This window comes from Bicyclus anynana, chromosome 18, assembly GCF_947172395.1.
Source record: "Bicyclus anynana chromosome 18, ilBicAnyn1.1, whole genome shotgun sequence".
Taxonomy (NCBI): domain Eukaryota; kingdom Metazoa; phylum Arthropoda; class Insecta; order Lepidoptera; family Nymphalidae; genus Bicyclus; species Bicyclus anynana.
Window position 1 is genome coordinate 8,016,772 of NC_069100.1, and position 14,539 is coordinate 8,031,310.

The 14,539-nt window shown below is 34.5% G+C and overlaps 2 protein-coding genes across 9 annotated transcripts in view; both read left to right on the forward strand.

Moving 5' to 3' along the window:
- LOC112048265 (heterogeneous nuclear ribonucleoprotein L) overlaps nucleotides 1-14,539 on the forward strand; it is a 388,713-nt gene that overhangs the window by 350,195 nt on the left and 23,979 nt on the right. For all 8 annotated transcript variants that reach the window (XM_052886923.1, XM_052886916.1, XM_052886918.1 and 5 more), the window contains exon 6: nucleotides 12,144-12,227. In XM_052886923.1, coding sequence (XP_052742883.1) covers nucleotides 12,144-12,227 — 84 coding nt within the window. The remainder of the gene's footprint in view (nucleotides 1-12,143; nucleotides 12,228-14,539) is intronic.
- LOC128198946 (uncharacterized) lies at nucleotides 2,639-4,738 on the forward strand. Its single transcript, XM_052886915.1, has one exon. The coding sequence runs from the start codon at nucleotides 2,639-2,641 to the stop codon at nucleotides 4,067-4,069; it is 1,431 nt and encodes a 476-aa protein (XP_052742875.1). The 3' UTR covers nucleotides 4,070-4,738.

Consider the following 14,539-nt stretch of genomic DNA (forward strand, 5'->3'; position numbering starts at 1 on the left):
CTTCATACCCTACTCCCAGAACACCTAAAAATATAAAAAGCTTCTTAGGTCTCGCAGGTTATTATCGTAAATTTATTAACAACTTCTCTAAAATTACTAAACCCTTAACTAGTCTCTTACGAAAAGATGTTGAATTCATTTGGTCACAACAACAGTAAGACGCATTCAATACTCTTAAAACCATGCTTACTAATGCACCAATCCTTCAATATCCTGATTTTTCGAAAACCTTTATCTTGACTACAGACTCATCAAATTACGCTTTGGGTGCCGTACTTTCCCAGGGTGAAATAGGTAGTGACCTTCCTATCGCATTCGCATCTAGGACTCTTAATAAAGCTGAAGGTAATTATAGTACTACAGAAAAGGAATTACTAGGAATACTATTTGGTACTAAAACTTTTAGACCTTATCTTTATGGTAGGAAAATAAAAATCGTAACTGATCATCGACCACTAATATGGCTTATGAACTGTAAAGATCCTAGTAGTAAACTAGTAAGATGGCGTCTAAAACTAGAAGATTATGATTATGAAATTATTTACAAACCAGGCAAAATCAATAATAATGCCGATGCCTTATCTCGACCTCCTATACATACCATTGATGATATTGACCCAACAGACAACTTGACTTATGAATCCTTTATCAAATCACGTTCCAGTCCTATGCTACATGATACACAAATTACAGAAACAAATCAAAGCCTACTCGAAACAGCATGTACTTATATCGCCTATCCTACCTCTATCGATTTAGATACTTCCAACCCATATTGTGATAACATACTTAGCACATTAGAAAACAGAAATGAATTTGAAATGTCCGAAAGAGAATTGAATAGTCTAACAGTGTCTTCTACTAACAACAAAACCTACTTCCATCTATTCACTAAAACTCACTACTATGACTCAGCCACCTACAGAGATATATTCAAGGTTCTAAAAGAATTACGTAATCATTTAATAATATTTTATCCACAAGTTACAGAAATTTCTATCTCTGATTTTGATAATCCTTATGATAAACTTAGGTTTTTATTAATTTACGAAATCATATCATTTATTTTTCACAACACTAAAATTAAAATAAATATATATCATAATAAAATTAAGTATCCTACTCCTAACGAAATTCCCATAATATTGAAAGATAATCATGATACTCCAATGGGAGGACATATTGGCTCAAACCGTATGTACAACAAACTTAAAGATGTGTATTATTGGAAAGGCATGAAAAAGGACATAGAAGTCTACGTTAAAAATTGTTCTCAGTGCCAGAAAAACAAAGCATTAAGAGCAATTAATAAAGCTCCTATGGAAATTACTTCTACTTCTCAGGAACCTCTTCAAAGACTATTTACAGACGTAGTCGGTCCTCTGCCTGAATCTGGACCCCAAGGATTCAAATATATTGTAACATTCCAAGACGATTTAACAAAATATTCAATGGCCTATCCTATAGTACAAGCCACGGCTGAACAAACTTCGGAATGCTTAGTTAAATTTATCTCTCATTTCGGTATTCCTCGAACAATTCTCTCCGATCAAGGAGTTCACTTTATAGCTGACATATACAAACAAGTGGCATCTCTTTTTAAGATTAAACATTTATTTTCGACCATTTATCATCCCCAAACTAACGGCTCCCTAGAGAGAAGCCATTGCACGCTTAAAGAATATTTAAAATCGTTTGTTAACAAGGAACAAGACAATTGGCATAAATATCTTCCCACTGCTCTTATTTCCTATAATAGTACGACACATACCACTACAAACTTTAGTCCTCATGAACTTCTATTTGGTTGTAAGCCCTATTTACCTAGCTCTATCTACGACATAAGTCCCACAGCCACTTATCCTGATTACATCAAAAATCTAAAACATAAATTGAATACCACTAGAAATTTAGCTAGCGAAAATATACTTAGAAGTAAAGAAAGATCAAAACGTTATTATGATCAACATGCTAAAGAAAAAACCTATAATGTTGGAGATATGGTCTACATAAGAGAACATCACAGATTACGTAAAGCTCTCTCCCCAGTCTGGAAAGGTCCTTTTAAAATCATAGAAACCCATGATAATAATAACGTCACCATTCAAATTAATAGACGTAAGATCCGTTACCACTTCGATCAAATTAAACTAGCCCACGATAATTCTCTTCCAGGGTCATCGCGCCAGGCACCATCGCCACAACCGAGTTAATAACGCCAATAGTCGATAGCCCAGGTCTATATTTCGATAATCTAGGAATCTTAAAATACTACAATAACTTCTGGAATATTATTACATTTACTGACTTATCTTACATAAAACCTCATGTAGAAAACATTAAAAATGTTATATATACCGTAAAAGAAACTTGCCATAGTTATAAATCTGCTAAAATACAGTCCGATTGTTCTAACACACTTAGTCCTTTAGAAATACTTCTAAAAAATGTTGAAAATAATTATCAATCTCTATCTCATCTTACGCAGGAAAAAGGTCGTTCTAAAAGGTCTTCATGGTTCGGTTTTGGTGGACCCATACTTAAACAACTATTTGGATCCCTAGATGAAGACGATGCTCAAATATTTACTAATGCTATAAATGCAATTCAAGATGACCAGAGACATCTTGCATCTTTAATGAAAGAAAATATTCATGTTATCTCTTCTACTATTAGTACATTTTACAATACTATTCAGAAACTAAATGAAAATGAGCAAATACTTAACAGTAACATAGAAAAATTAGATAAAATCCTAGATAACGTTTTGCAAACTACAAATAAATTAGAAGCGTCATCACATCTCACAATGACCTTTAGTGCTTTAGAAAGCTCATTAATGACTTTAAATTTTAACCTCAAGGATATCATTGACGCAATCCTATTCGGTAAACAAAACATTGTCCATCCCTCTATACTATCTCCTATGCAACTTTATAATGAATTAAACTCTAATAAAAATAAAGTTCCCCAAAATTTTCCCTTACCCTTGAATTTAGAAAATATGCACATACTTTTAGATATATCCCAAATTTCTAGTTTCATCACTGACTCTAAAATAGTATTTGTCGTTAAAATTCCTCTTGTTCTCTTACAAGAATATAATTTGTACCATGTCTATGCCCTTCCTACTGCCCATGATATCAATAACCCACATTCCTTTGCTATGATCAACCCTACTGCTAAATTTTTGGCAATAACAGACGATAAATTACTGTATTCAATGACAGACTCGATCAGTGATTGCAAAACTCTAACAAATAACTATCGCCTGTGCAAATTAGGCAATGTGCATTCTAGTGTCGCAAATCCTACGTGTGAAGTGCAAATCCTAAGTGCTTACATAAATAAAATACCGGACACATGTGATTATAAAAACGTAGTTAGTGATATTGACGTTTGGCAAACGATTAGTAATAATAAATGGATATATGTTCAATCCAACATAGCTAAGCTCTCGGTTAAATGTAACAATAGTATTAACGACTATGATATAATTGGAACAGGAATTCTCAAGCTTCCAAAAGGATGCACAGCTTTTCATAAACTCTTGCAATTCTCTCCTTCAGTAGAATACGAAACTGCATTGTATATGCCTACTCCTAACTTTAACATTATAAATGACGATTGCTGTTCCAGAAAGAAAATAAATTCTACGCTTCCATATCTAACACCAATTAAATTATCTCATATAAACTTAGATTCTTTGCATTACGTTACACATAGATTAAATCAAGTTAACGATGAAATTGAAAAGATTGAAAACCAACCCTACCATATTAAATATGGAAGTTATTTCAGTGTTTGTACAACTCTCGTATCTTTAATCGTATTATGCTATATTTCTTTCAAAATGTATAAAAAATGTTGTAATCGAAGAAAGCGTAATAATAGTTTAGATTCTAGTTCTGGTTGCTGTATTCAGATTTTTAATAGCTGCTATACTAAACCTAATCAAAATATACAAGCTATTAATACTAGCTCCGATTATGAAACACATAATAGAGCATTCGAATCCAATAGTAGCTCAGAGAACTCTCCTACTTTCCTAAGGAGAAATTTACATTGAAATGTTATGTTTAGTACTTTTCCATAATTACTATTATACTAATACTGTTACTAAATTATTAAATGCCATTTCATGTTTGGTTTATACTATTACATAAGTCTACTATATACTATTTGCTATTTTAATACACTGGTTCTTTTGTAATAATAAGAAAATGTTATTTTGTAAGTTTTTTATTTTCTATTTCTTTGTGATTGTATTATCTTAAATATTATTACCTATGTAGGAAAAGAAAAAATATGATTATGTTATTCCTAATTTTCATTTCTATTTCTTCTATTGTAATACTTGGATCACTATTGTAATATTCTACTCACATCTTACTTACTATGATGCTTCGTCTTAAAGAGGGGAGGTGTTACATCCCTAAATTCTATATTCATAGTGCAGAGCTGTGACACAGATATAAATGTTCTGTCAGCAATATATATGCTTTATAAACCGTAGCTCTGCCTCTAAACATTCAGTCGTTCTGGTGATTAGCCGAATTGCTGTCCAGCTACGGACCTGGTTTATGCCCGCCGGTCTGGACTAAGTAACAAGGCTAAGCCCCTGGTAATACTAGCCGCCTATAGACCCTTTGCAGGTCCTCGCGAGTCGCGAAACATAGTGATCCGAAGTAATAGAGCTTGTTGTCGAACTATAGTTAAATTATAAATAATAAAGTTCAGTTTTAGTTAATAAAGTGTTTTTTTTTATAAACACCGATAAGCCGAAACTAACAGTACGTCATCAACCCATATTCGGCTCACTGCTGAGCTCGAGTCTCCTCTCAGAATGAGAGGGGTTAGGCCAATAGTCCACCACGCTGGCCCAATGCGGATTGGCAGACTTAAGATAATTCTCTGGTATGCAGGTTTCCTCACGATGTTTTCCTTCACCGACTGAGACACGTGATATATAATTTCTTAAAATGCACACAACTGAAAAGTTGGAGGTGCATGCCCCGGACCGGATTCGAACCCACACCCTCCGGAATCTGAGGTAGAGGTCATATCCACTGGGCTATCACGGCTATAACTATAGGCTATATACGGCGAAATGTACACCTCATTTCAAATGGAAAAGTATGATCTATTCAATAAAATAAAAAATCGAAATCCCCCGACCGAAAAAAAATCCAATGTAAAATTATGTTGAAATACATCAAACAATGGATATTGTGTAGATATAAAGGCTGTAGTGTACACAACTCTCCTTTCGTCAATCTGGTAAAAAGAAACAATATAAAGAAAGAGAGCGGGGTCCCCATTTACAAGAAAGAACACAGCGTTGTAAAAAAAAATGAGCCGTGCAGTAATAACAAAGATCGTTATTAAGGTCACTAAACAGGGCTCATTAAAAGTTTTAATGAAATAAAGATGCCTCGCGCGTAGGACGAGAAATGTAGGCGAGACTTACTAAGGGCAGGCTCAGACAGGAAAAGAATCGCGCGGTTTTATAATTTCAATCATAATTCATACTCGTATAATCCTACTATCCTACTTCTACTAATATTATATATATCCTACTAATATTATATACGCGAAAGTTTGTATGGATGTTTGGATGTTTGTTACTCTTTAACGCCGCTACTACTAAAGAGATTTGGCTGAAATTTGGAATGAAAATAGATTTTACTCTAGATTGACACATAGGCTACCTTTTATCACGAAAAAAATCATGGTTTCCCGAGATTTGCGAAAACTGGTGATTTTGATGATATGAATGTTTGTTACTCTTTCACGCCTCGAACCAAATTAGCTGAAATTTGGTATTAAGATATATTATAGCCTGGATTAACACAGGCTACTTTTTACCCCCGAAAAATCCATGGTTTCCGAGGGATTTGTAAAAAACTAAATTCCACGCGGACGAAGTCGCGGGCGTCCGCTAGTATCTTTCTTCTGTTCTAAAGTTTGTAACGTAAATATGTGATTTTATCTTGACAAAATGCGACACAGAGCTGTCCTGCATCCTGTGTCTGACTGACACTTTTATTCGGGTAAGGCAACGAGTTCGTGTGTGATTTTCACGAAATCTATATTCGACCAGAGGAAGTCGCTTGGTTTACTTTGAAATAGACTAGTTGGTTGTCAGGCGGAGATGCATGCTTCATTGTCTAATACTTCTTAAACAAGTTATATCAATTCCTGAACGCATATGAAGTGTTCCTTTACATGAATGATAATATGATAATATACTTATAAAATTCAAATATGTAACTACTCGTACTTCGTGTCATCTAGAACTTTTTTTTTATCTCACCATTGCAGTGAAATCTATTACATACATAGTTACTAAATATAAATTTCGCGCGGATAGAATACGCGATATTTGATTCGCGCGAATGTCACTAGGGTGTCTGAATTGTCTTTAAATGCACATGATCTGTCCTTTCATGTTATTTGCAGAGACAAATATTGGAAATCACACGCCGATAAGTGGGTGTCGGGTGTCCTTTGACATTCCGCCGGGTGTTGGAGATCTCTCTCCAATATTATTAGATATTCGATATCGGTATTGACAAACGGTGAAATGTATATTAGTTACAAACACCCGCTGGCTAGCTGTCAAATTTGGGATTTTCTTATGAAATTACCTATTTCTTTTAATTATATGTTGCTCTGGGTTTTTATTAATTTTCTTGCTTTACACTCTTGAGTCTTATGTTAGAACAAACAAAATACGGACAAATAATTCAAGCCCTTTTAAGGTTAAAAGCAATAATAGCAAACAAAACGTAAAAAACAACAATTTGTTAATATACTTCATCATCATCATCATTATCAGCCGATGGACGTCCACTGCTGGACATAGGTCTCTTGCTTGGACCTCCAAGCATAACGGTCTCGAGCCGCCAGCATTCAGCGGTTTCCTGCGATCCGCTTGATGTCCTCGGTCCACCTAGTGGGGGGTCGACCAACACTGCGCTTTCCGGTGCGGGGTCGCCATTCCAGCACCATCGGACCCCAACGTCCATCGGCTCTTCGAACTATGTGGCCTGCCCATTGCCACTTCAGCTTCGCGACTCGCTGAGCTATGTCAGTGACTTTGGTTTGTCTGCGGATCTCCTCATTTCTGATTCGATGATGCAGAGAAACTCCAAGCATAGCTCGCTCTATCACCTGCTGAGTGATTTTAAGCCTTCTAATAAGGCCCTTAGTTAGCCATTGTGGTTAATATACTTAAGAAATACAAACAAGTCCTAAGTGCTACTCATACATTTCACCATTGCAGTGAAATCTATCACATACATGGCCAGTAGCTACTAAATTGTTCCTTTTGGAAGTCGGTTAAAAACTGTTCCTACTTTTAAAACTCGGTTGAAAATGTATCCAATCCGACTATAAAGTCGAAATCAATACGTCTCTGTTGCAAGCCCAAAATGATCACTGCAACACCGCAAAGGGTTTAATCGTGCATTCTCTTTTGCTCAAAGCTTAATGGGTACGGGGTCCTTTTGGCTTTTGTGAACCATTCGCTATTCCCGATACAACGGTACTATGAATTTTCGGAGCTTAGTTACGGTACTATTGTAGTTACTGAATCCTAAATAACGTCTGTGACTTCGCCTGCGAAATTTACAGTTATGCAAGTATTAGTAATCCTATCACTTTTAATACGGAATCCTTCCTTCCTTGCGTCGTATTCCTCATAACTGAGGGTCGTGACCCCTAACACAAGCTTGCTTCTTTACGATGTCGCGCCATGTGGCTCGGCTTTTCGCGACTTGCAGAGCTTCGTATACTTTGGTGTCGAGAGTTGCGCGAATTTGGTTGAACCAACGCATCGGGCTACGTCCTCGAAGTCTTATCCTTCCACTTTGCCAGTGATCACTAGTTTCTCTAACTTATCTCCTTCTCTCCTGGCAATGTGGCCGAAGTATTCGAGGATCCTCTGAAGACAGGTGGTAGACAGCCTCTTCGAGATGTTAAGTTGTTGTTGCACCATTGAATACGGAATATCTAGGAAAAAAAATATAAGATTCATTATTTAACAAATAATTCTAAATAGAATTCTCTATAGTCAATAATGTACTAGTTACTGTTTTTAAAGCATAATGCTTTAAAAACAGTAACTAGTATTATTTAGACATAATTTCAAAATATTTTTTTAAACTTGTCCAAATTTTTAAAATCAGCGTGTCACTATAATTTGTATTTATCACGTACGAGTAATACTGGAATGTTACTGAAATCGAGCTACCTGTTATATTGGAGAACTTCGGCCTATTTGATATCTGATTTCCAGGTGCAATATGGATGCAAATACAAATTGTGCCATGTGAACCAATCATGTGTTTATTTGCTCACTTATGTTTATATTATAGAGTTAGATTATTATAATCCATAATAATGGGTAATTTATATTTCAATTTAATATAGTACATGTCTTATGAGTATTGTGCGTATGGAAGAGATCCAAGCTTTTTCATCGTTAAAGTTAATATGAACAAAGACTACAACACCTTATAGTTATCGCTTTATGCTTCAGCAATTTGCTTGGTTCGTGCAGGGTTTTGTCAAAAGTTCAGTAATTTTATAATTACTCTTATTGATTTCCTTTTCTTTCTTTTTATTACTTTTACTGAACCTTTAATCTATTTATTGTTTATTATCGTGGACAGCAAACTATTAAATGAAGCTTTAGTGGCCTGTTTTACTAAAAACATAAAGTACCTACTAGCTCTGCCATGCAGTTTTATCCGCCTCGTCATTCCCGTTATCATCCGGGATAAGAATTAACATTAGTGCTATTCTAGATTATAATGTCTCTGTGCCGAGTTTCAAATGTTCAGTCACTCTATCGTGATTAAATAACAAAGATCCATCCAAAATGGGTGAATTTATTTATTTTATCAGATTAGACAATCAATAAATATATTTTTTGTATTGGTATCACAAGCCACATTGCTACAATGAAGTATGAACGTCAATTATCTGAACCAGAACCCAATACATAAATAATGACAAAATAACACTTCACCATACCCACTTCACAGAGCTCACATGGACTGTACAGAATTAACTGTCATTAACTTTTTGTAAGCCTATATTTTATTGATACTTTTCAGCTTTGACACTATTATAATATATTACTATATTTTTCGATCGACAACAGTTGATTCTAATATTTTTTCTATTCAAAGAATTAAGTTTATACATATCATATGTATCAACAAACTGACAATATGGAATTAATTATAATCCGATTCAATCATTATGTTTCTTAAGTTTGATGATGTTATTAAGGTAATAAAGTTATTGTTGTCGATCGTCAGAACACAACTTTTAATAATTTAGGTACTGCTTCAGCACTCCACCTATATAAACTGGTACGTATCGCTTACAAATCTAACATTAAGTACGTGTCAAAGTTTCAGTTAAATAAATCATCATAAAATTAATGACAAAGATAAAGTCCGTCTACATATGACTACATATTGTACTTTACATGTACATGAAAATATGAAAAGGAAAAAAATGTAGTTCTGTTTTTTACGTACTACTCAAATGGAACTTTTGTTTCCCGAGTTACAGTTGATAAAGAACTGAAATTGATTATGGAAGTTCGTTCAAGTTTTTGTACGTAAATTAATAAGTATTGTAGGTATACATTAAAGGGAAAGGATAACAAAACAAATTAAATGAAAAATCTAACCAGCTTTATTAATTTATAGAAGGAAAACACAATGAACAGTAATTTTCAAAAGTGTATTCCTGTTTTATTCTTTAAACTAGTACGCTTGAATTTCCCTAAGAAAGCAAAGAAAGAAAGCCATTTTTATTGAAGCGTTAAATATTAGTAAATAACAATTTATATTTTCAACATATAGAATTTTGTCATTCGGGATTATTAATGGATGGTTTTGGTTCAAAAATCTTTGTTAGAATCTTTTCTGAAACTTTGACACTCATGCTTTTCTATTCTATTCTATAACAGCTTTCCACTCCTACTATCTCGCTTTTCTACATAGCTATTTATTGCATCCACTACAGTGTAATAATAACATAACAGATGTACACCAGGAGATGAACAAGGTTCAGTTTTGAAGTACCTAGTTCAAAATTTTACTTAAATTCTTCTATTTTACTCTAAAGAACTTTTTGAAAGAATATCTTTTTGGCATACGTGTCTAAGTTAGTTTTTAAAGAAATGTTTTCTATCGCGTGATTATTAATTTCTTTGATAGTAATTTTATCTATATCTGTATTATCAGTTTTAATTGTGTTTCTTTCATGGAGATTTCACATTACAGATGGATCTTACATTTGAATATAATGGTACTCGTATGTCTGATAATGTCATACGTACCAAACTAAGAAATCTCTAGTCAATCTTCTATAACTATCAATAATATTTTCACGCAAGAGAAATTAATTTGAATTCTGTCCTTAAAATCGTTTTGGCTTAAATTTTGTGTTGTCATTATTTATATTTCTAGGTTAAGAGACAGAACAGATCAATATTGGTTTTTATGAAAATAATAGTATTATAAAATTAACTGGAATGACTTTTAGTCCAATACAATTTCAGATTTGAAAAATGTTGTCTGGTGAACCTTGTCACATCTTCTGTGTACTTTAATATAAGCATTGATATTGTTATATTAATAAGTAATCTTCCATGCACATATAAAACTAAAGACAAACACACTCTTGATATCTTTTCGTATGAGAGACATAATAATGCTTAACGTGAAGAAACCAAACAGCAAAAAAAACATTGAAATGAAGACTTGACAAGCAGAATTGACAACAACGAACATGCAGACAGGAAACACAAGAACAAACACAGTATAGAAATGTCTCAGCAAAAACACAGAACAGATCGACAGACCGATCAACAGAATGGAATATACATTTTTGTTTTATACTCGTATGTCCATTTATATTTTTTGTAGCTTTTATAACTTATCGTGGAATTGGCATGCAGCGTTAACGCTATGCGTGGTGAAAGATTAAATTTTTTTTGGAAATTTTAACGAATTAGTTTTTGCAAACAATAAAAAAGAAATTAAAGAAGATAAAGAGTGTGGTGGTCTTTATATGTGCAGGGAAGTGACCGGAGGGAGGGTCGCCAGGAGGATTCGCTTGACACATTTGAATTTACGGTAAGTGTGTCGATACATGCACACTCAGCATGACCGCCGAGATAACCTCTGATCCGATAGGGCTTTTTACTTACTTCAAATCGAATAGCTTGTTTACCAAATTATTTGTTTTCATAAAGCGGAGCGTTTTTTTTCTTTTATTTGATTTTTGCATTCCACTTACAGCATTTTTCATATGACAGTAATTGATATTGCCCTTCGTCATTGGTTCTACAAGATGAGTTATTTTAATTTTAAATGGCATCTTTGCTCTAAAGTAATAGTTCAATGTCTTTAGATGGTTCTAAGTAAATTTAATGTTTGACCTCTCCCACACAAAGTTTGACCTTTCAAGGTAATGTGGTGTCACTGTTATTTGAATGTCATAGTTGAACACCATTATTCTCAACGAGGAGTTTTATAGAATCGACACCCGCGTGAAAAAGTTCACGGCGGTCATGCTAGTGTTTCCGATTTTAAAGTAATCGCTGACGGTGACGAGTTACGATGATTTTTTTTTTTTAATTAATTTATATTAATTGTTATAATTTGCATTCCTTTTGCACGCTACAATTGAGCTATTGCCCCGTGCGCGCTTACTTTTTGTTTAATTCCGTTTAACTAAGCACAAAAGTAAGAACATAGTGCCATATTGAATAAGGTTCATGTAAACAATGTTTTTTGCACATGATGCATATGTCTTGGAATGTTTGACGACTAAATTAAAAATGAAGTCTACGGTGTTGAACTTTTTGGTTTCAAGGAATAAATTGAAACAATCATTTTTAAGTATAGACATTTTGTTTTACAAAAAGTTGTCCATGTGTTAAGTTTCTAGGCTTTTAGGTTTTGCATTAATAGACACGTCGTTTAGTGAAACACGACGATGTAAACGTATGTAAACCAACCCACCGGGAAATACTACTATAATGACATTTTGTTTTATACTTGAATAAGTCTTTCTTTTTTGAGAAATTAAAAGCAATTATTTTTTTGCAGTAATTGAGGAGGTCCAGCCCGCGCAGCGCAGCGCCCCCCTACTCCAGTCCCCGCAGTACACAGGGGGTCGACCGCAGCCCTACAGTGAGTTTGATTCCTGCCTATACCACACTAACAATACATAAGTTTATAGGGCCTTGAATTAGCTGATGGAAACAGGTGGGTTCATTTTAACACAGTTACAACGGCGAAACTAGACGTACCGCCAAGCGATTTAGCGTTCCGGTAAGATGTCGTGTAGAAACCGAAAGGGGTGTGGATTTTCATCCTCCTCGTAACTATTTAGCCTGTTTCCATTTTAGATTGCATCTTCACTTACCATCAGATGAGTTTGTAGTTAAGGGCTAACTTGTAAAGAATGAAAAAATAATCTTTTTATCAAAGAAAGTTCATCCGACTTCAAAATCACACAAATAAACTAAAAAGCGAAATATAACATCGTACCTTCTGATCAATTTGAAGGCAATGCCAAGTCAGTGGCGTATTAATTAAAGCCGAACCACAGGAAAGAACTGTCTGAAAATCCTGAAACTTTATGATTTAAAAAAAACATACGCGTCGAATTGGGAACCTATCTCCTTTTTTTAAGTTAGTTAAAAAAAAGAATGAAGGCTATTTGTAATGTGCAAGTGAATTTGGTTTAGTGGAACTTTTTTGCGTTACGTAGCCAAGCCTAAGCTATCTCTTGTGGAACTTCCAATGAGTTTTACGATACGAAGAAAAGCTGACAGTTCGTCCTATAAAAGATATAATACATATTAGCGCATGTAACATCCAGGAATGCTACATAGTAGTACCTATTAAGCATCATCATCATATCAGCCTATGGACGTCCACTAAAGGAAATGGGCTTTTTGTATGGACGTCCAAACATCACGATCATCACGAGCCGCTCTGATCGATCTGACGATCTGTCCACCTGGTGGGGGGTCGACCAACACTGTGTTTTCTAGTGCGGGGTCGGCATTCTCGCACCTTAGGACCATTGGTTTTTCGAATTATCATCTTTTCGCCCATTGCCACTTCAGCTTCGCGACTTATCGATTTTAAATATATTATACAAGTTAATTTCTTAATACAAACATTTTATTATTTTTATCAATAAGTAAATAAATGGGTTTAAACATCAAAAACAAATTTAGAAAGTAAGTCAACGTCATTTGATTTAATTTCTGTGAAATAAAATAATTTATTTTCTATAAGTAAACGCCTCACCATTTACTTGATCAATTAGAGACTCACCTACATAATACTGACTACTTCACTTCGTATTTACCTCACGGGATTTAAAAGTTCCATTCGTTCGGGAGTGACAAAGTAGTTAGAAGTTGTAACTTGCACCGATTTCTGAACTTGTATTGTAGTCGGAACTTAGATGCAAGTTCGGAAAGTAGTAAAAGTCCGCGAGAGTTTGGAAAAGTTCCTTTTGTGACGCCTTTAAATACGTTTATAAGGTTTTATAGTTGCACTGAAGCTACCATCCTGAAGATTATATACGCTCTGATAGATTTCTAAAATACGTTTATTTTCTATTCTGTTTTTTTTCGGCGTTCAGGTAATTTCGAAAAAGACAACATTTAAACGCTCGCATTCTCTCATAGTCGCTTTGCTACGTTCTACCTTCGTTCTGCTTGTAAATCTTTTGGATATACCCATCGCTTATAGGAGAGTATACCCAAACTATATATCAGTATGATGTCTATTGTTAATGTTAATATCTTTGAACTCACGTCTTAAATTAATTGCATCGACCTCATAATGAAGAAAAGAGTTTGTATCCATTTGATTGATTGGGTATCCACAAACTCATTCCCCGCCTGCGCATTACAAGGATGGGAGTACGTAGGGACAAGGCAGAGGTAGGGTAGGGTATGGGTAGGGAAGAAGTAAGTAAAAATAAGTCAAAGCGAAGCTTAACCGCTAATATAATAAAATAAATAAATGTACTTTCTTGGAAGCTAATCCTAACTAAAGGGAGCTCACCCACACCCATTAGCTTAAAATGGAGTGGATTTTGAAATTTCAAATTCTCCAATTAGCATATTTCAATACCCCCGGCACATCGTACCCTAAGGAGGTCATCAATACAGTTTTCGCCCCCGTTTGTTTATTCATCTCGAATAACCAAAACAAACCGTAATTTGATTTTCATAAATATCGTCCCTGGCCCCCTTAATCTGCTGAACTAATACCTCTTTATTCAAAAGGCTTTTCCTCGCCCTTTACTACGTTTCCTATTGTAGCTTGAGGGAAATTATGCTAATGAATGTCTCCAATTATGTAAATGTTACGATAAACTTGAGCATATTTCAACGGATTACCTTTCAACTGTAGTTCCGTTGTAACTTCTAATCTATTTCGTATCAGGAAATTGGTATCACGTTATACTCGTAATC

Excerpts from the sequence above, each read along its gene's own strand:
- LOC128198946 (XM_052886915.1), top strand. The coding sequence starts at position 2,639 with ATGAAAGAAAATATTCATGTTATCTCTTCTACTATTAGTACATTTTAC.